Source organism: Chamaea fasciata, unplaced genomic scaffold (genome assembly GCF_029207755.1).
Source record: "Chamaea fasciata isolate MVZ Bird 193981 ecotype frontalis unplaced genomic scaffold, bChaFas1.0.hap1 SCAF_3, whole genome shotgun sequence".
In the NCBI taxonomy this organism is placed as follows: domain Eukaryota; kingdom Metazoa; phylum Chordata; class Aves; order Passeriformes; family Sylviidae; genus Chamaea; species Chamaea fasciata.
In genome coordinates this window covers 6862248-6883848 of record NW_027094088.1, presented here as the reverse complement: position 1 = coordinate 6883848, position 21601 = coordinate 6862248, and the positions used below count along the sequence as shown (strand labels likewise).

The 21601-nt window shown below is 46.7% G+C and overlaps 1 protein-coding gene across 1 annotated transcript in view; it reads right to left on the bottom strand.

The window, feature by feature from the left end:
• Positions 1 to 21601, bottom strand: part of PAK5 (p21 (RAC1) activated kinase 5) — an 86096-nt gene that overhangs the window by 13348 nt on the left and 51147 nt on the right. Inside the window, exon 4 of the mRNA XM_066177838.1 lies at positions 4360 to 5157. Coding sequence (XP_066033935.1) covers positions 4360 to 5157 — 798 coding nt within the window. The remainder of the gene's footprint in view (positions 1 to 4359; positions 5158 to 21601) is intronic.

Below are 21601 nucleotides of genomic sequence, written 5' to 3'. Positions count from 1 at the left end.
ATTTCAGTGGCAGAGCACAGGGATGGACAGAGCAGCAAACTCTACACAGCTCACGGTTGCTACTATTACTGCTGGCTGCCGGCCAGGAGTCCCTGATCCATGTTAGTTAAATGCACATTAATCTGAATTTGGCAGTGTAATCAAGGACCTAACTGAACTGTGAAATTGAATTCTGCGGTGGAACATCATTTGACCATTTTATGCTAAGACTGCAAAAAAAAAAAAAAAAGAAAAAAAGAAAAAAAAAAATCTGCCGCAGCATCAATTTATCACCGCGGGCTCTGCACAGCGAGGAGGAGTTTGGAGCTGGAGTCGCCTCGGTGTGGGCAGAAAAGCCTCCAGTGCAATTTTCTGTCGGCGCTTTCCCAGCTCCCGCACGAGCCGGGCGTGCCCGTCCTTTCATTCCAGGAGAGCTCCAGCAGGGAACAGGGAATGCCTCTCCGGAGGGGCTGCTCAGAAGTTTCCCTGGGAAAAGCTGGAGGCTGTTTCCACGCGAGGCTCAGATGCTGACAGCCAGCCGCCACGGGGAGCAAACACCGGCAGGGCTGTGCCGCCGCCTCCCACGATGCCGGGGCTGCTTAGGCAAAAATCCATATGACTACAGCCATCGCTTCCCGGACTCCATCAGGCGGGGACAGCCCTCGAATAAAAGGGAGCCAGAGACATCGTGAATTTCGTGAAGGACATTGCATCTGCCAAACTAAATAACGCGGAAAAGTGCTCAGATGGTTTGGTGGAGGGAGGGGAACTCAATCTTACCCTGACCCATATATCTGTGTACGTAGGGACAAATAAATTATTGCTTTGGCTGTAAATACACCATTTTCTTTATAACCACTGAGATGGGGAAAACCTGGTCTAGAAATCCAAGCCGGATAAAACCATGCCAATGAATTATTTGAGGCTTCACCCGTGTCTGGTATTTCTGAGTATGCCCTAAGCTTAACAAACAGGCAAAAGAATATTCTGCAGTGAAATTCTGGAATAAAAATTCAGGTGTTTAGTGCGCTTGCTAAGATTTTTCGGAAGCTTTCTGAGGTTAGCATTGCTGTACAATGTAAACTCACTTCCTGAACCCCAAGGAATGTTACAAAAGGTTATGAGCTATAACGAGTCAATCAGCTGAAGCTCTCCTCCGAGCCTGTGTCCTGATGCAGTGCTCCACATCACAGCGCAATTGAACGCACTTTATCCCACTAATAATGCTATTTCTGCAACTGAATGCAGTCACCTACGGAACAGAAATTCTTTAAATACTACAAAGGAAAGAAGAAAGCAGTCCTGCACCCATTCAAGATCAGGTCAAAGGAGCAGCCGAAGCTCTGACACCACATCCATCATGGCCCAGTGGCATCTCCCACATCTGCACACGGCAACGTCGGCACTTGAGTCTTTTTGCCATTAAAGCATGGATGTAACGCTGTGCCTAAACTCATGTCACGCTGGGGACAGTGATGCCTGTTATCTACTGCAAGCAGAGGGAACACCTGCTTGTTCCTGAGGGGTCCCTTCCCCAGGAGGAGGCTGCCTGGGCGTCCCCGTGCTCTGCAGCGGGACTGCGGCACAGACGCAGCCACAGCCCTGCGCCCAGAGCCCGCGTCCCCGAGTCCCGGTGGGCTGGACTCGCCCCCTGTGACATGTAAAGGATTTCCATGAGATCAGGCTTCAGTCTGCCAGGGGAAAGGTGTACAAGGGATGGTCTGTAAATCACGTGGAGACCGCAGAGGTGAAGGTTACCCTCTGGTGCTTTGATGGTGGAAATCGCCACGACTCCCTGTTCCACGCACAGAGGTGGCAGGCAGCACTCGCGCACAGCTGCTGGCACGTGAATGGGAAGAGAGGGAAAAAAGGAGGGGGCTTCTGACAGTGAAGGCTTGGCCCTGCCTTTGCCAGGCTGGAAATGTCCCCGTGGTACAGAGGGACACAGAGGACTATAGTGAGAGACACCTCTGCTATGTTACAGCAGTGGGAGGTAGCAAAGGGGGAGCCCTCTCACAGAGAGCTCCTTCTGGAAAATGACACGGAAAGGAGCTTTGAAATAATAGAGCTTGGTGCCAGAAGTTAAGAAGGCTGCCTGAGATGAAGAGGAGGGTAGAAAAACCCCATGCAGTACAGAGTGGCCAAAAATACGCCAGCTTGGCATGATGAATTCGATGCTGTGAGACAATACTGAGGTGGGACACCAACTCTGTGTGGTGAGGGTAACACAGCAGACTCTGCGGCTGCATGCAGCTGTCCAGGAGTTGGTCTGCAGGACAGGAGAACAGGTGGGTGACACAGGGATGGGTCAGAGGAAGCCAAATCTGAGCCTCTGGCTTCCTCCATGGCTCCACTGCACAGCAGTGGCCAAGCCCAGGGCAGGGCAAGTCTTCTGATACAACAACTCTGAAATCACCGATGATGAAACAGGGCAGACATTTGATTTATCTGACATCTCTTACCTGGAAATAATACTGAAGTAAATCTGCTCTTCACATTTACAAACCAAAATGAACATCCTTGTTAAATGCGCTTTGATGCCACACATTTTTGTGCCTGCGGACTTTTTCTCTTACTTTTTCACCCCTTTTAATTATACTTTAAACCCAATCTCATTTGTAAAGTATCTGATTTGAAATCTGACTCTCATTTAGTAAGCCCATTTGATGAACCATTATCTTACTAATGCCTCCTTCAAAAGAAGATTCTTCAGCAATCATCCAAGACAAGAAACTCCTATTCGCTTCCAGGAGCTGTGGACAGATTTGGGAGTTGAACTGCTGCATTTAAGAGTGAATCATCAAGTTTCAATACACCAAGGTTGTAGGAGTGTTTTTGATGCCCTGAGGAGAGGAACAGCTCACAATAAATCTTGCATTGAGGCATATTTTTTCTTAATAAAAGTTATTACTTCATTTTAATGGGATATTTTTCACGGTGCTGGAGTCCTGTAATAACCAGCTCCGTCTTCTGCCCCACTGAATGGAGTAAAATTGGCAGAAGCAGATGCTACAGGGTCTCAGAATTACTGGATTTGTCCTTCTCCTTTCTAAACTCTGACAAAACAACTGATTTCAGCGAAGGAAACGGCAGCTAAGCCATCCCAGATTTTCCCCCCAGCTTCCAGTATCCACACTGAATGCCCCACTGGTGCTCAGTTAACTACCACACACACTCCTCCCACCACACCCTGAGCTTTGGAAAGGCACCTAAAGAGACCTGGTAACTTTTCTACTCCCCCCACGGTTTATCCTCAAGCTCCAAAGCCCGGCTCTGTGCTATAGTGCTAAGAGGGATGAAAAATGCCCCGCTCACCCTTTACCATGGGGCACTGCACCACGGGATATCATGGATCTGCAGAGACTGGGACTGCAGCAGGACGCAGCCATGTTCTCAGAGCACACAGCCAGCAAGCAAATGCGCTGCTCAGGTATCACTGGAGAGAACAGATCTCATCCCTGACAGTCGCCTACCTCAGCGTATGAAAAGTCACAGCAACCCCAGACTTGGAAAAATGATCATCACAGTGCCCGTTGCTAGGGGAACTCAGTGATGTTCGGTGCAAACTACATTGAAAAAGCCTCTCTTGAAGAATATTAGATGCTTAAGAAGGTCATCATGGTTATGTGACAAAAGGTGTGAGAAAAGCACTCTTCTCTGAATGGAATAAGTGGTCACAGCACACTGTTGCAAGCAGGGTTGGAAAGCCTGTGTAGGTAATACACCTCGTGTGGCAGAGCAGGGACAGATTTGAGTAGAGGAGCTGCCTTTAGATAACACGGCTGAAATGCTTTCCTGCACATCAACCCTTTGTTTTTAAACTACATCTAAAATGTCCTGGGTGAGACAAGCTGCTTTGATTTCATTTCAATGCCTAAAAACAAAGCAGAAAGGAGTAAGCCCCTACTCCCATGAGCAGTGAAGGGCTAATAAACCTCGTAATATAAAGATTGGCATAAATACAGTATAAATACTGAAGCACAGACGTTTCAGCCTTGCACAGTAACAATTCAACCACAGAAGCATCTGATACACAAAGCAGACCAGTGTCTCACCTCCTGCTGAGATCTGCTCAGGCTTATGAACTCCCGAAGCTACAAAAAAACTGCCAAAGAACCTGTGCTTATTGGGAATTTCAAATACAATCCCCAGAAGATGGGCATCTCCAACCCTGCCTTTCAATCAGTATTTTAAACCCACTGCTCCCTGACATCCAGGCAAAGTGGGAGGGTTTCCCCACAGCTCTCAGGGATGTTACCAGCCACGTTTAGCATCGTGCGCTCAAGCATGGCTCCTTCCCCAAATTTTTACTTTCTGCACTCCCCTTGTGGAGAGGCCGATCCCTGGCCTGGCAGCACCGTCCCAGGCAGGTCAGGTTACCTTGGGAACGCCTGCTGCGGTTTCGGACAGGCGGGGGTAGGTGTAGGAGCTGTAGGAATGTCCTTGCTGGTGTGCTTTGAAGGCGCTTGCTCCGTAGGGCATGGCCGGCTCCTGCAGGCCGGAGCCTGACCTGGATCTCTGCCTGATGGTTGGCTGAGGGCTCGCAGGGTCCACGTAGGATGACTTCGGCCTCTTGTCGTAGTCGTCCTTGCTCAGGCCGTGTCCCCAGTCACTGTCACCGTACTCCAGCCTCTCCTTGGGGCACTCGCTCTGCACCGACGCTCGGGATGGGGTGTAAGGAAAGGGATCCCTGTAGTCCAGGGAGGATCCGCTGGGGATCCGCTGATACTCCAGCTTTAGGCCGCCGTATTCCAGCGGTTTGGGCTTGGCCTCCAGGTGTGCATGGTAATCTGGGAGGAACCTGGAGAGGTCTGACTGCAGGGGTGTCACTTCCGAGTAATAGATGTCCCGGGACGTCACCTTCATCATGTGCCCGTTCTGCTTGGCGGCGTAGCCGCCCTTGTAGTACCTGTCCAGCTCCTCCCCGTACAGAGTCTTGTCGCGGTATTTCTCCACGACATAGTCTGTTGTAGTGTCTGACTCACTGGAGTACTGGGAGTACGTGATGTAGCCATTTTCCTCCTGGTGCCTCGGCACGTGGTTTGCATTTCCTGGGTGGTGGGTGGGAGGGCTTTCCTTCCGCAGGGAATTGGATCTTGTCACTGAGATATTGTCAAACTCCTCCAGCAGGCCGTTGATTGAAGTATCCTTTCGAGGCTTGTTTCCTCGAACAATAGTCTGGGAAGAAAAAAAATTGCTTTGATTAAATTCTGATTTTTGTTTAGTATTTCACCAAAAAAAAACACCAAAAAGGAAAAATGCCTGTGATCCTCCCAGAAATACCCGTAGCAATGTCTTAGGTCCTTCAGTCACATGTCTCATTGCTAAAAAACCCACCCCTCAATAAATGATTACAGTAGGACAGGAAGAAATGTTTAAATTCAGTGTAGATCACAAGCTGGGGTCTGACATGCAACCCCAAGACATTCTCAAAAAGCCCAGTTTCAGAGGTGGGTGTTCAGCAGCCAACAATAGAGACATTTAAACCCACTACTTATTTTTCATTTGTTGTTATTCAGTTGTCTACATCAAGCCACACTGGTGGGCTGAATCTGATTTACAGGGCATGGATAAGCTCAACAAAAATCATTCAGTGGTCACTTCTACGTGTTATTTTAACAAACTGCTGGAATGAAAAGCAGCGCATAGTTGAGCAGGCACTGAATTTTCTTGTTTTTTTCCTTTTTTACAAAACAGCATGTTCATGAGTACAGAATCCCACTGAGGATTGCCTCTTAGCTAACTTAGTGTAAAAGACACTTGGGAAAGAGGGAAAAATACTTAACTCCATCTCCTTGTAACACACAGCATCCAGCAAACCACAGTGCACAACCATGGCTCGGGGACACCCACATCAGCGATGCCAAGTGCTGGCCTTGTTTGTGTCCCACTATTGCAAGGTCTTCCATAGATCCCCCTACCCAACCCCACTCCTTTACTTCCAAAATACTGGTGCTCCAGGTAGGATGGGAGGTGAGCAGTGCTTGGTTACAGTTCTCATCAAGAAAGATTTTATTTTTTTAGCCAGTACCACCTGAGTGCCGTAACATGTGGCTGCATCCATTTTTCACCTGGGGACTGCCATTGAGCACCACTTCACGTTTACAAACACCCGACGAGAAGAAGATGTACAGATTGGTGGCCAGGGCCATAAATCAGCCAGGCTCTACTGAAAACACATTTGCTTTGCTGATTTACTTTGGCTAAATATCTCTGGCTGCATCTTACTCAACTCACTGAGCTTTTCAACAGAGTCACTGTGGTCACCCCAAGGAGATTTCCCTCTCTGGGCTGCAGCCTGTGTCGCACACTGACTGTGGTGTATCAGGAACCAAGCAGGCATATCAGATACTGAGTGTGGAATACTGGACACCAGCCACAGCGTTATCAGATCCAGCCTGGTCACTTGCACTCCACTCGTTCCTTTGTTCCAAGCATACTGAGGCTGCTCAACCCCTGCTTGAAAGCACTCAGGCACTCAAACTTTGTCAAAAAAAGCATTTGATCAGCAGTAAGATCACAAAATTAACAGGAATGTACTACTCTGTCTCCCAGCAAAAAGCAGCTGTGAAAAGGCAGAGGAAAAGCAAAGCAGTCCTGACCTCACGCTGCTCCCTGCTCTGATTTATGTCTGTAATTACTTGCCTAGTTTGCTATTTTGAAGCCAGTGGTACTGAAACAATAGGACAGCAAAAATAAGGGACAGCAAATAGATCACTCCTTTCACCTCCAAAGCCATTCAGCAGGATGAGAGGAATTGGTTTCATTCTGCTACAGCCTGTTTGGCAGGATGACTGCGTGATCATTCATATTTAATTATCACATAATAAACCAGCAACATTCGACAATGAAATGCTTATAATTGAAAACAAGATTGAAATACCCAACTGCCACCCCGTTCCCCTGTGCAAATGCCTGCTGAGGAGGAAAATGCCAAATTAACACTCTCCCTGGGACTGGCCTTCACAAAGGAGAGGTTTCCTGCAGCAGCCCTGCTGGGTCTGCACAGAAGAGCCCCGGAACCACAGGGAGCCCCGGAGCAGAGTGGCCTTTTCCATGACAGGGAAGGGTTGTCCCTCTGCTCCTCCAGGCACACGCTGTCTGGAAGCAGGATTTTCAGACACCTTCAGAAGGAAGATTTAGAAGAATGCAGCTGAGTGTTTATATGTCAGGGAGTTGGCTGGTGACAAATCCCTGCAGTCTGGGGATTTTCTGCAGACAGGTGCGTGCGTGGGAGTAACCTTTTTGATTATGAGGCTTTAAAAATAGCACTAATAGTAGAATGATCTTATAGGAAATTCTGGCTTTCAAAAAAAAAAAAAAAAGAAAAAAAAGAAAAAAAGCATTTGCCACCCAAGCCCCAGCCTGATGAAGCTGTCTTGGATAGCTCTGGCACTTCAGTGCTGTCTCATCCTGTCTGATGAATTTAAGGGGATTAAGAACTAAACCCCTCTTCTTTTATCCCAGCATTTTAAGGATGATCACTGGCAAACAGTGAGTTGCAAGCGTGATGGCTGCAATTTCTATTGGCTTCAGATTATTTTCCATGAGAAAATGAAAATGGCCAGCACAAAGGGAGGATAAAACCTACCTATTCCAGAGGCACACTTTCTACTGAAGTCAGTGCTTTGTTACTATAAACAACAATTATTATCAATTATGATACTTATTTATTGCTAACACCACCACCAACAATATATTTCTATTTGCTTCGGCTTGTTTTTAAATTTTGCATTTCAACTATATGGAAGGACAGATTTGGTGAGATGCCCCCAGGCTAAATCAGACAGCCTACACCAACCTGATCTTCTCCAAGGAAACATCCAGCACCACTCTTATCAAAAGAACTGGAGTGCCCATGGTGAAGAAAATGTAGGAAGTGTCTCACCAAGACCCTGGGAAATACTCGATATTGTCAGGTGTTTTGCTATCTGAATAGAACTTAAGGTGTTTAGAAGTACATTGTGTAACTCCCCGGTGGGCAGAACCACTTACTAGGCTGAAAAAACAAATTAATATCCCAAAGAAGGTGTTGGTGTACAGGAGTAATAAAAGTTATTGCTCTGTACGAATGAACAGAGCATCAAAATGTAAAAAAATGAAATCAAGTAAGATGTTATAAAGAATAAAACGTATGTTGTACCATATCAAGTTGTCCTGAAGTGATTTACTAGACAGAAAGTGTTTGCTGGGGGCTCACCAGCACCCACAGCTTTCCTGGGAAGCACAGGATTTGCAGAAAGAAGCCTGAGATTGGGAGCTGCCATAACCATGGACCAAACTCCCAGACCTGAAAGCCTAATGTTAGTGCCAGGCCTACAAGGAGTACCCAAGCTCCAAGGAATGACTTCAATGGAAAAGCTGGACTGACGACGTGGAGTCTTGGTTTGGGATTGTGAACTCTGGGCCGTGTATCAGTGCGCAGAGGGAAAACCTCACGGGACAAACGTACAATGGCAGGAATCACAAATGATGGGAAATTTGAGTCCTAACTTAAAAAGCAAAACAAGAACCTTTCAAGAAAATGTAACAGAAAAGGGCTATCATGGAAAGAGATAGAACGGTAATTAGTGTCATAGGAACTAGATTAATTTTTCTTATTTTAAAGGCTTTATAAACTGAAAAAAATGCGAGGAGGAGGAGGAGGGGATTCTATCTCTCTCTGTATTCTAGATATATTTACAGAGATTATTTACTGAATTTTTTTAACCACTTACTGGTCTTTGCACTTTTAAACTTAAGGAATTGTCAGAGCAGCTGCAGGCAAAGCAGAGGAAAGCAAAGCATTCTCCACCAAGCTTGATGGGCTAAGATTTGTTCTGTCTGCTGAGATCATGGAATGGAAATCTGTACACCTTGTCACGCACGGAAAACCGGGACGGAGCCCTTCCAGGGGCACAGCTCCCTCAGGGCTCCCCAGGGAAGGAGGGGCTCACCCACGATCAATACTCCATGTTTATTAAAGGCCGTTTTCCAGCGCATTGTGCACCTTAGGAGGGATCGATGTTCCCGCAGATGAAGGAGCGCCGGGGAATTTCACGGCACCGTTCCTCCCGGACGTGAAATCAATGGGTGCAGTCTCCGTGCATCAGGGTTGGAGCTGCAGCTCCCAGCTCATTCCCAGGCTCTGGACAGGCTGGGCTCCGGAGCCTGGTGACAGTAGACATCCTTCATGGTGCTCCTGCAGCGGCCTGCCCTGCCGTGATAAGCCATAATGGATTTGTCTGGGAGAGAGGCTGTCTTGCCTTGTTTCCAGGAGGAGATGAGAAACAGCTTCAGCGCCCAAATACTGTATCAACCTTGACAATAATGAAGTGGGTAATTAACTGTTTTGCCCTAATGCGACCTTGCATTTATTGTCTTTGGAACTACTATCCTTTACACACTCGTTAAGAATACATCATCCTTTGTCCTCCCAGAGCTGTGTTTTCAGGAGTCAACGAGGATTTTAAATCTCTGCGATGTGCAGGGTGAAGAAAAAAGGAATTTTAAGGGAAGGTGGCCCTTATAAACAGCCAGTCTAAACTCTGATTTTGCCTCTAGCTAGCTTCCCCTGTCACCTGCATTATACATGAGGTAAAAGCACAGCCTATGCACAGCTGAAAATCAGGGTTTTTTTCTTAAGAAAAGGTGCATAAAGCACAGAATAATCTAATTCTAAGTGATGGATGTGTTGATAATTTATTTTCTTGTGTTGCAAGACATTCAAAGCATTTGAAGCTGTGTTCATGACACCACATTTTACTCCCAGTGTAAACAAATATGAACGGCACTTGGAGAGAAAAACTGATCCTTGTCATCACATCAGAAGGAAAACTCTGGCTTTCCCTGTAAGTAACAGAGTTTTATAGCTGCAGCCAAAGGCATCAAGGGTCTGCATCTGATCTACTCTTACCAGAAGAAAAAGTACTTAGAGGAGGAAGAATTTACTGTGCAGGTGACCACACAATGGAACACACTGCCCAGGCAGGTTGTGAACTCTCCCTCACGGGAGACACTCAAGAACTGTTGGGTCAAAATCCTGTGCCATGTGCTCTGGTATAACCCTGCTGGAGCAGGGACCAGATTATCCACTGTGGTCCCTTCCAAACTGACCCATTCTGTGATTCTGTGACCCCAAAAGTGATGGAGTCTCTCAAAACTCCTGGAAAGAGGCAAAAGCATGAAGCAAAGCCCCGCTTTTTGCAGCAGCCCAGGCCCAACATGAGGTGGATCCTTTCCCTGGTGTGTGAGGCTGAATTTGAAGGCTGAGGTGCCATCCTGAGCGCTGACACCAGGACCAGGCTCAGGGGGAAGATGGGAGGTGAGAGACCTGCCCACGCCTCCAATGGCTGAGTGTACATGGAGAAGTAAACGCGCTGCCAGAGAGGAAAAGGGATGGCAGCTGAAGGCCCAGGGAGCTCAGCCAGGAGCTGGGACTGCTGCTTTCAGGGGCACTTGGGGCTTTTCTCCATGGAAGACTCACCTGAGGACAAATTCAAACCTCTGATCTGCTTTTCCAAATGACAGCGTCAGAGTTATCCTCCCAATCCTTCCACATTCCAGTGAACTCTTAATTACACCCGAATGGGGAAGGGAAGCTTCACGAGAAGGACTGAAAAAAATTTCAGTATCTCTATCCTCTCTTTCTCCTTAGTGGGGAGTTTAGGGCACTTGTGCCACACAGATTAGCCTGGAAAGAAGCCTTTTCGACAGGAACTCATCAGATACATGGAGAGAAATGATGCTGGATGGGATACGAGGTAATTCATCACTCTGCACCCTCCAGAAGTGTCCTGTGGGAGCTGCTCCAGTTTTGATCTACAGCCTGTCTACAAAACAGCTATTACTCAGAGTTAGTCACAAGGAATACACAACAGGCAGGAAAGTATGTCAGAACATCCCTTCCTGAAGCCTGTAATTTAGAGCTTGGTTTACACCTGGAAGCCTCAGAGTTTATATCATTTCTGTTATGAATTCCTTCCCAATGCCATAAATTCTCATCCTCCCCACAAAAACAATATTAGAAAAAAGCAATTGTTTTGGTATCCCACAGTTCCCACCTTGGGGAAGGCATTCTGCAGACTGCAGTGGTGTGGGGTGACTCAGCTGGGCCAGGATTTCAGGTCTCTGCTCCCTGGAACAAACATGCACTTTCCACCAGAGAGTCACCTGCCCAAACCAGGAGCACGAGACAGCGTCACCTGCCCCTTGCCGTGAAGTGTCTAAGCATGTGAGCCACGATCCCATCTCACGAAATGCTCTAATCCCTTTCCAGGAGATCCATAAATCTCAGTTTGGGACAGCTCTTAGATAGGACCTTAGATAGGAGAAATTAAAGAGAACTGCAACTCCCCCAAGTAAAACACAGCCAGAGGAGCCTTTGGGAGGGCAGAAGCCCCCAGACATGAGCCCATGGGTGCTGCAGGATGTGCCACGTCTGGGATGTGAACGTCACCAGAGCCGACTCCAAATCACTGGATCAAAACAAAGGTACAGCTTGAGAGCAGTCTAATACGCTTAACAACACTAGTGCCAGCTGTTAAAAATTCTTCAAAAGCAAAATAATGGAAAACTGGAAAAAAAGGGTTCACCAAAACGGCACCATGTAATTTCTCACCCCGCACAGCAGTTTTAAAAGTTGGTTTCCATACCAACAAGAGCAACGTTTCATTATAATCACATTCACTGGTAATTCTTTTGACATCTTAAAATATAGCAACTTTAACACAACATTTAGTTTTAAAATACCACTGAAATATCTACATTCTAGCAACTTTTCCTTATTTTTTTTTAAATACATAAAAATGCTTGTTATATGTAATTTGAAATGCTATTAGAGAATATTAAAAGTTTAAAACAATTATCCTGGGCCTACTGGAAACATATCGGATCTGTGCAATTTTATATGTCATATACACACACAGATCTCTCAGCGACAAAACAAATAAATGAAATGTGACTTCAAAGTTTTAATTTGAAAGAGAAAATGTCTGTATTACTGATGGGTTAAAACAGGACTTCAGGGAGAGGAGTGGATAAATCTCAAACCAAACAGTTTCTATTTCGTAGGACTTAGGACCCTTCAGAATTTTCTTTTATCCAGAGATGGAAAGGAAAAGCAAAATGTCCCATAAAATGAAACTCCTCAAAAACACTAACCCCAGGATTTTAACTGCCCTCTTGGTAATGCTGCATTTTCGTAAGGCTGGTGGCAATGGTTCCAGCAGAACAGCGCACAGAGTGGACTTGCTAAGCCAAAAAGCTGTACCAAACCACACCAAAGACTGCAATGTTTTGTCCAAATTCTGGAAAAAAATTTGTTCATCGATGTCAAATTTTCGTGTTTTGTCAAATCACCATTTTCTGGTGGGGAAAGAGAAAGATCAGTGACCTGGGAAGCATGATGAACACCAGCAGGACCAGGCACCTTGTTCTCCCCCCTTCAAAGCCATGTCAGCTGCCAGTGCCTCTGTGTTAGTTTCTGGGTTTATTTCTGGGGTTTTTTTCCCCAAAGGAAGTTGCAAAGCAAGCTCAGGAAAATTTACTGAGGTATAGCTGTGGTCCAGGAACTGCTGGTGTGGTTTCTGCAGCACACAGGATCTTGTGGCAACCATGAGGGATGTCCTGCAGAAGAAGCACCCCAGAGCTTTCCAACTGAGCTGACTCCAGAGCCAGCTAAAAAACACAAGGCGAAGCTGGGAACATTTGGGGAAGATGACAGAAATCCCTCCCTCCAGGAAACACGACTCCACTTTTAGTTTTGTAACAAGACAGGAGCAGACATGTCACAGGTCCAGAACCAAAGTTTGCCGCAGGCAGGGCTGTGTGTGACTCACACAGGGCTTTGTCCAATTAAAATAACAGAACCAAGGGCAGTTAATAAACAGCACTGAAGCTCCAGTGTCTCACTGGCACCTCTGAGGTCTGAGTTTGGGAGCCGGTTTGTGCCTGGACTGCTGATGCACTTAGGGAGAGACGTGGGAATGATGCCTTCTGCACTAGAGCTCCTCATCCTCAGCCTCAACAGGAGATGAAGCAAGGGCTGGTGGCAATCCTGATGCCTCTTTCAGTTCTGGCATCACCAGTTTCACAAGAAAATACATCACAAAAACGCACCTTAAACCAGGTATGAACTGACACTGCTGCCCATCTGAACTTGGTGCAACTGCAGGGACGTGAGACAGCAAGAGGAGCCCACAGGGGCCTGGGGCTACCCCGAATGGATGCAGAGTTCTCTGCAGCCACATCACAATCATCATCAACCTTAATGTGCATCAGCCAGTCATCCTTGCAACTAGTAAGGATGCAGTCTAGACTGGTTTTTTTAGGTTTTTATGTGGGGGTAACATGAGGAAAGCAAAACCCTGCTTTTCTCAACAAAGGCATGAGAAATTGCAAGAATTAAACATCTCCCCACCAGCTCCCCAAATACTTCAACTTGGAGAACCTACTGCTACACTCCACAGGAGCTGTGGGTGTCCCACACGGTGCTGACACTGAGACAGACACTGCTGCTGTTTTTAGGTCACAGAGTCAGTGTTCTACACCTACACGTGATTGCTGCTGGGAACTGGTGGGGCACAACGCCCTGTGAGTCTTCCCAGCGCTGACAGGCATTCAGAAGAAGCCTTTCAACAACCAAGCCCCACGCCACGATCACAGATTTCCTTGTAAGGGCTACAAAAGGGCTGGAGTGGGATTTTCATGGGGAGAGGAGCCCTGCTGTAGGGTGGCTGGTGTGAAATCCAGCGGCCCACCCTCCCAGTCCCACTCATTTACCATAATGACCACTGTGGTACAGGGCACTGCACACGGGGAATGCAGTCTGCTCTCGACCAGCAGCCCCAATTAAAAAAGCTGAGGAGAGGGACAGCCTGTAATTCACAAAGTCGTGCTGCAGCATAAACCGCCTTTGCAGCGCGGACGAAATGTCCCTGGGTGAGGTTCCCCTCGTGCCCTGAACATGCCCACTAACAAATGCAAGGTTGATGGAGCATTGACCCAATTAATGATCCCGGTGCTTTTTTTTTTTTTCCCCTCAGTGAAAGATTTTTCTGGCTGCAGTTTGACTGAGCTTTCTGAAATATTTAAGTCAATTCCAGTGCGATAAAATTTTACGCTCAGAAGTAATTGCCTTCATCTGACAGCTCTGGCGGTGCGGCACTTGCTCAGGAGGGCAGGGGCTCTTGGGTCACCCCACTGTGGTCGGGGTCATCTCTTGCGTTTAATTAAAATGAGGATGTTGACGGTCTGTTAATTTAGAAGAAACAATTTGAACTGTCTTACTTTTGGCTGCAATCGGCCACAGTGAAGGAAGCTTTATGTACAGCAGGTGCTTGAAGACAAAATCAACATTTCTGTTTCCAAGTGTATGGGGCCGGCTCGAGGAGCTCCTGGTGCTCTGCAAGCCGTGGCAGAGGGTTGTGAATTATTTTCCCACTCCATAAATCACCAGGCAGAGGCAGAGAGCAGATGATGTTGGCGAGTGCTGAGTGCCTCGGTCCCCAGCACCGCAGATCGATGGGGCTCGTTGCCCACGAGCCCTGCTCAGGTTTGGGACAGTCCCTGCAATCTCAGCCCCGCGAATTTGGGATCAACACCCCGAGGAAGGGCAGGGTGATGTCTACAGAGCAACTGCCCATGTTGGCAAGGGAGGCACTGTCAAGGTACAGCAGCAGAAATCATCCTGCAGCCGGCGATGTACCTTAAAATGCCTCAGTCCCTTGGCCTTAAAACAGCCAGAAAGTTCTGAGGTTCTTCCTAACACACTAAAATTGTGCATTCCTGGCCACACACATGCAAGGGGTACTTTTTAATCTGACTGATGTCTCTGACTACTTTGGACTTCTTCATCCTCTCCTGGAAAGCTCACTCCTTGATTTCAACAAATCCAGGAATTTGTACTGGCAAAATGAAAACACAAAATAATTTCATCTGCATGGTAAACTGCAGCATTTTTTTCTTCCAAGGAAATACATTATTTTCCTTTTCAAGGACACTAGCAGATGGGAAATGCAGCCACAGGAATGTCCTAAGGAAGCAGGACTGACTCCAACTGAGTGGTTTTCACCTGCAAACACAGACATGAAGCAAAAAGTGCTCCTGTGCAGAAATCTAACGCTCAGGTCAAATTTACAAGGCAGGTGAGACAAAAGACATGAGGAGCTTCCTCAGCTGACGTTTTCATTATTCCCAGTTGTAAAAGAGAAGCGCAAATCAAACACCTTGTTGACGGGAACAAAGTGAGGCAGGAGATTTCAGAGGATGCTCTGCAGCAGAGGTGAAGCTCAGCCCAGCACGGCAATCTCTGGCGTACAAGAAACTGCTCAAACATTTCTAGGCTAATCTCGATTTGACTCGATTTGCTGGGCTGCGTCGCCACCAAGTGCGCTCTGTCCTCGGCGGCAGATTGGTCCTGACACGCTGAATAAATGACTCTGCCTGACACAGAGCGGCTCCCTGCCTCCCCCAAGCCCGCCAGACAGCACGGGAAGTCCGGGAGGAGGAGGAGGGCAGTACGCATGCCGCTGATAAGGGAGAAATGGGGCTGCTTCCCCCAGCCGGGGGTGTGGGATGGGAGCCAGACCTCACCTCCTGCTCCAGAGCGTTTTCCCAGGGTGGTTCATTAAAACCGCTGTGTTTAAAGCAGATTTCTACACCTATATATCCCACACTCCTGGAAAGTGCTGCTTCACAGGGAAGCATAAGCCTTTGCAATAAGGAGCTTCGCTTGCACTGTGCTCAGTGAGAATCATTAACTGCAAACTAGGACACAGATACCAATTACTGTTCTGCTCAGACTACAAAACTGTAACATTCACAATCTTATGCTATCCTTTTAACTGTGTGATCCTGATAGCTAACTCCTAATGCCTGTTGGATCTCAGCAGTTACAAAGCAGGAATGCTCACCCTAAATACTTCTCTTTCATTCACTTCTCTCTCTCCAAAGATCTGTATCTGAAATGCCCTTTTTTTCCTGGCCCACACAGTTCCTCCCACAGACAACAGAAAAGGCATTTAAAAGTCTCTGCAGGTAAGTCAGTGTTGTTCCCTGGTAATACATAGTGCTTGTCTGGTGTAATTGGATCCTGCATGAAGGGGAAGACAAGAAAGAAAGCTCAGCAAAGCACTTTCAAATTCCAAGAGAGCCACCAAAGCCCAGATCTAATCATGTCAGAGCAGGAGATAGAAAAAAAAGTACATTTATACCTGGAGCTTTGGCTCCACAGGTAAGTGAGCTGCTTGACAACATTTTTTTCCCTCTGATCCTATGACTCTATTGAACTAAATTCTGCTGGGATTGAATAAATGTGGCTGTTTGGTTATAATTATAGAATCACAAAATGGTTTGGATTGGAAGGGACATTAAAGATTTCTATTATATGGAACATGGTTTAGTGGGACTGGTTTAACCAGACCTGTCTGGTTCCTGTTCTGGTCTACAAGGGCTCAAGCCAAGTTCATCAGCAGACCTAGGGACAAGTCTGTCACTGAGATGCGCAGAACTGCAGTGACTGAATGACTACTGTCACTGCATGGATGAATGAAATGGAAGGAGCAAGCCCTGCCCTAGTGCTGACGTGGACTGCAGACTCCGCAGGACCAATTTTATGTGGAAATCCCCTCCACAGAGCTGTTACTACGTGGGATGAAGCGTCTGCCTTGAGCAAAAGCCATCAGGAGACCCAAGCAGGTCCCTCTTATTTCAGCTGTCAGGGTCCGCCTTTGACACGCACGGATGCGAGCTCCCAGAGATTCCCTGCTGCCACCTGGTGTCTCCCACGGCCGACCACCAACTAAACGAGCAGAGAATTTTCCAACTCAGCTTTTGATCTCAGGGACTTCAGCAGCACCGCTGGAGGCTCGGCCAATCCATGTGGAAACAAGGCGTCTCCCAGCATATGTTCCCGCAGTTTGGCTTTCTCAGCCGAGCCAAGTGGGAGCTCGCTGGATTGATCTTTGTAAAACACACCCAGACTTTCCAAACATTTACTGGGGGGAAAGCATTTACTGCTTACACCTCACTGTTTATCTTCCATGCTTTGCTCTGGGGGACCACAGCCATGGAACAGGTTCCAGGAGGACCCCAAAGCATCACCTCCACCTTCCACCTTGGGTCCTTCCCAGGCCCAAGCTCTGCTCCTGGCCCCAGGGAAAGCATGGTCAGTTCAGGGAAGGCTCTGGAGTAAAAAGCTGGGCTGAACAAATGAGAAGGAGCTACAAACAATAACAGCCACACGGAGCAGTGATGGAGCCCTCCACCTCCAGGCAGCAAGCTGGGAGTGTGGCTCATTTTCCAGGACAGGCAAGCCAGCCAGAGGAGTTACTGGAACAGTGTCCTACAGATTTGTCTTCAGGGACCAACTTCCATGTTAAAAAAAGAACCTGATAATGAGTGTCCTTGGTCAGGATCTAAGTCCTGGCTTGTTTCAGGTTATAAAGCGCTACCTGGAGAGTATTCCCAGTCTGGTACTCCCAGAGGAGACCAGATTCAATTTCTGAAATGCTGGCATGAGAGTTTGGCCCGTTAATGTGTAGACCTCTAGGTTAACATGGGTTTTGAGCTCTAAAGGAGCCTGCTCTGCTTCAGCAGCTGTAGACTGTGAACTCCAAGTTTACTTTCAGTCTTTAGTGTACTGCAAAGTTCTGCTCACTTACATAAGTTCTCAGTAACAGGACTAAAGCTTACCCTTACAAGATTCTTCCAACACTAATATTACATAAAATCTCAGTGCTCAGAACATTCTTTTACTAATCATTTTGGAGAAAACTTTTACCCACAGGAATCTTTAATCTATATTGATCTGTATTATGGTCTACGATTGCTGCAGGCCCAGGTAAAGTAATTCCTCTGTCATTTAAGTGGACCAACTCAAGTCAACACCAATGTTGGATGGGCAAAGCTTGCTAAGATGACAAAGGATTTCTGAAGAACTTCCTTGGATGCCGTCGCTGCAGACAGCAAACTGCAACGCAGGGAAAAATATTTTTGCCACTTACAGTACTTACTCTGCGTTCTAGGAGAGGGCTTTTTACTGGCAACCTCAGTGTTTCTGGCAAGGTCCTGCTTGTAAACCCTGGAGTTGGTGTCTGCAGTCCAGCTGTAGGCAGACTCCAAACGTACCTGGCTGAACCTGGGGGGATTGTCATGAAGGACCAATATCTTGGTCAAAAAAGGTGTGTGAATAGTTCATTTTCTAGCACATTAGTTGAACTGAAAAACCGAGGAATATCCTGTGTTTTGAGTCAGTCTGAAATGATAATGACGCTGGTTTTGATTCTCCAAATGAGGCTCTAGAAAAACAATGCCAAAATCAGGCTGGATGAAATGTTTCCACAGCATGGAAGACAACTGTGTGAAAATGAAAGAGCTGCTGATCAGGAACTCTGCTCTTCAGAAAGCCAGAAACTCAAAACTATAAAGAAGCAGCCAGAAACTGGAAACTATAAAGAAGAACTGAGAATGTATCAGTTAAAACATCACGGGGAGAAGTGTCTCCTTTAGAATGGAATGGAAAAGGATAGAAGGATAGAATGGAAGGGAATGGAATGGACTCAGCTGGAAGGGAGCTACAACAATCACTCAGTCCAACCACCTGACCAATTCAAAGCCTGTTACTGAGGGCATGGTCTAGATCATTTTTAAACACTGACTCTACTGCTGAAATCAACTTCACAGGCAGCAAAAGTGTTCTTCTAAAGGACTTACATAAAACTTATAATTTTCTGAAATCAGACAATCAGAAATAAACCCAAAAGTTTCCTCTGTACAATGCAGAACACAAGAGAACATATTAACCTAGTGATAAAATTCTAAAAAAACTTCTGAGCTGTGTACTTCTTGCACTGATTCGTACAGTGGCTCATTTCTATTTGTAAAGCGATTAAATTCCTGCAAGATTACACAGAATTGTCAACTTGGCTCTTCTCACACCAAGTTAGACATGGACACTAGATGGCATATTTGTATCATATCTGTATGGGGGGAACAGAGGTAACTGAAGGAGCACTGTCACTTACAGACACAGTAAAACAAATGGCACTCAAGGGTGAAGCATGATCCCTTTGGAAGAAAAGCTTTCACTTAAATGTGTGGCGGTATTTTCTTCCAGGAGCACGTAGCAGCAAATGCATTCCTGTTCGGTGATCAAAATAAATTGGAAGTGGGGCTGTCTTACAGGATAATTGCAAATTTAACAATAATCACTTGCAGATGGAGATATACACAGAAGAGCTCTGGTGGAAGGGACTCCTGCCTCCAGAGCAGGGCTAACATCGAAATCCGAATCGAAATCCGAATGGAAATCAGGCTACAGGGCATTTTCCATCAAATTTTGCCCTCTCCTTTCCAAAGGCTGAGATCCCACAGTCCCCCCTGGCTGCTCAACCATGCTTGGTGGCAAAACATTTTCCTTCCACCCGGGATGTGCTGTGCTGCAAGCTGCTGGCTCCTGCCCTTTTTGGTGACAGCCCCTGCACCCTCTCCCAGCTGAGCAAGCACCAGACCAAACGTGCCATTGCAAAACATGGAATTAAGAACCAAGTGTGACTTTTCATGATGTGGTTACAAGGAAGGCCCACGAGATGTCAGCAGCCTTCCAGGTCCTGTCCTGGCAGGAGCTGTCAAGAAGTAAAAATTTGGGAGGGTGAGGAAGAGAGGTCAGGACTACACTGCTTTGTCCATCTGCTCCCACGCCTCTGAAACAGCTCTTTATTTCTAAATCCTCCTTTTCCTGGTGAGGCATTTTTCCCCTGTGCAATTCCACACGGGGAGGAGAGGGATGGGGGTTTTCTAACAAAACGTGGATATTTCTGACTGTTCAAGCGCAGACAAGGGGCCTCATTCATCTCCTCTTGGAGGTCTTCGACCACTCAGCATCACTGTGCACAGTATCCTCCATCTAAGCAAGGATGCAGGCAAATGTAGGGAAAAAATGTCACTTTAAACAAGGCATGGATGCCGTTGTTGAGAAAATTTTAAGAGGCAAACAGGATGGGGAAGAGAAATACTTGCTTTTTCTCTTCTGTCTTCATGCAGAGTAAATTAAGCTTTGATTTTCATGTCAGAGTTATTGAAAGGGCCGCAACCAATAACTCAGTTTCTGAATTTTTTTTTCTCTTTGTAGGAGAGAGGCTAAAATGCATCAGTAGAAACTTTGAAAAGTTTTAAAAATTAAAGCTGACTCACCAGGATTGGGGTCAAGGATTGAGACAAAAGTGAGAAAAGCTAAAATTTTAAGACAAAACATATAGATTAGACCACTGAAATAAGAGGATGAAAGACTGGGAGAGAAGCTGACAACCCTGTCTGTCCCCTACAGAAATTCTCTGCTCTGCAGAACTCCAGGTAAATGAACTGCCACGGGTTAATGGCACAGTCCACGCGCATCTCAAGTTAATGTGCACCTCAGCTCAGACGTGGGGCATCCAGGGGCACTTTGGGGAAGGGATGGAAAGGACAATGTTTCCTCTAGCCTGAAGGCAGCGCAGCCCCCAGGGCACCGAAGAGGCTCCTGCCATTTTCCTGACAATGCAGCATCGATGTCAAGCTGAGGAGCTCACTCTGCTCAACACTGACCCCTCTGCATCACCCCTCTGGGCTAACGCTCAGGGCACGGCAGACACCACGGGGCAGCCAGAGCCCTCATCCCCTTACACCTGTGCTTCAAGGGAAGGAAATGGGGGAGAAAATACAGGAAAAGTGAAATTTCTCCACATGAGCACAGCTGGATTTACTGCAGAAGAAAGGAGAAGGTCATGTGGAGGTCCCAGCAGGTAGGATTCAGTTTTCTTGAAGTCTCTACATATTTAGCCACCCAGACACTGACAGCTGCCTCCCTCCTTTCTCAAGGACAAACTCAGCACTGTGTCACTCTCAAGTTGGGAACCTTGACCTTGCTGAAGGTGTGGATGGATGAAACCACCCAAAGCACCAACAAAAACAGAGCAATGGAGGCTTGATGCATGAAGCAGCACAGACAACTAAAGAATAACCCCAGCATGGTATTTTTGCAGGAACAAATGGCGTTTTTCCCTCCAGTAACTTGACAGAAGTGAGGATGCTCAGCTGTTCCCTGCACTAGGAAACATGGGAAGGGATTTTAACAAGTCTTCAGTGCCTTCCTGCTCCCACTGACAGCAGCAGGCATTCAAGAATGTTAATGGAGCATCTTTACAAAGCCAAAGATGAGCTCTTTTGGCAGAAAATCCCCAGAATAAAGGTTCTGGTGTCTGTTTTCCTGGTATTTTGAATGGAGTGGAGATGCATTTACTTAGTTATTGATTCTGAAGCTTTCCAAAAATCAAAGGGTGGTAACAAACTGGAGCTTCTGGTAGCATAAAGGCAAAAATAAGCCAAGCGTATTGTGTGCTGAGAACAAACAGCAAACCACGAGCTCCAGGTACACATGGAACAACTACAAAGTACGGAAGCAAGAGGACCAAGAGGCCTGGCATCAGGACGTCAGACTTTATGAAGCCTATTTTAAGTACAGCCAGACACATACTGTTCACATTTTTTATGCAGGGATGTTTTCAGTGAAAAATCAGCCTTTTTTCACCCCCTCCTTGTCTCTACCCCTCAAACCTACCAAGATCACTGCTGTTCTATTTTTCATGAAGTTTTCTCCTGTGCTATA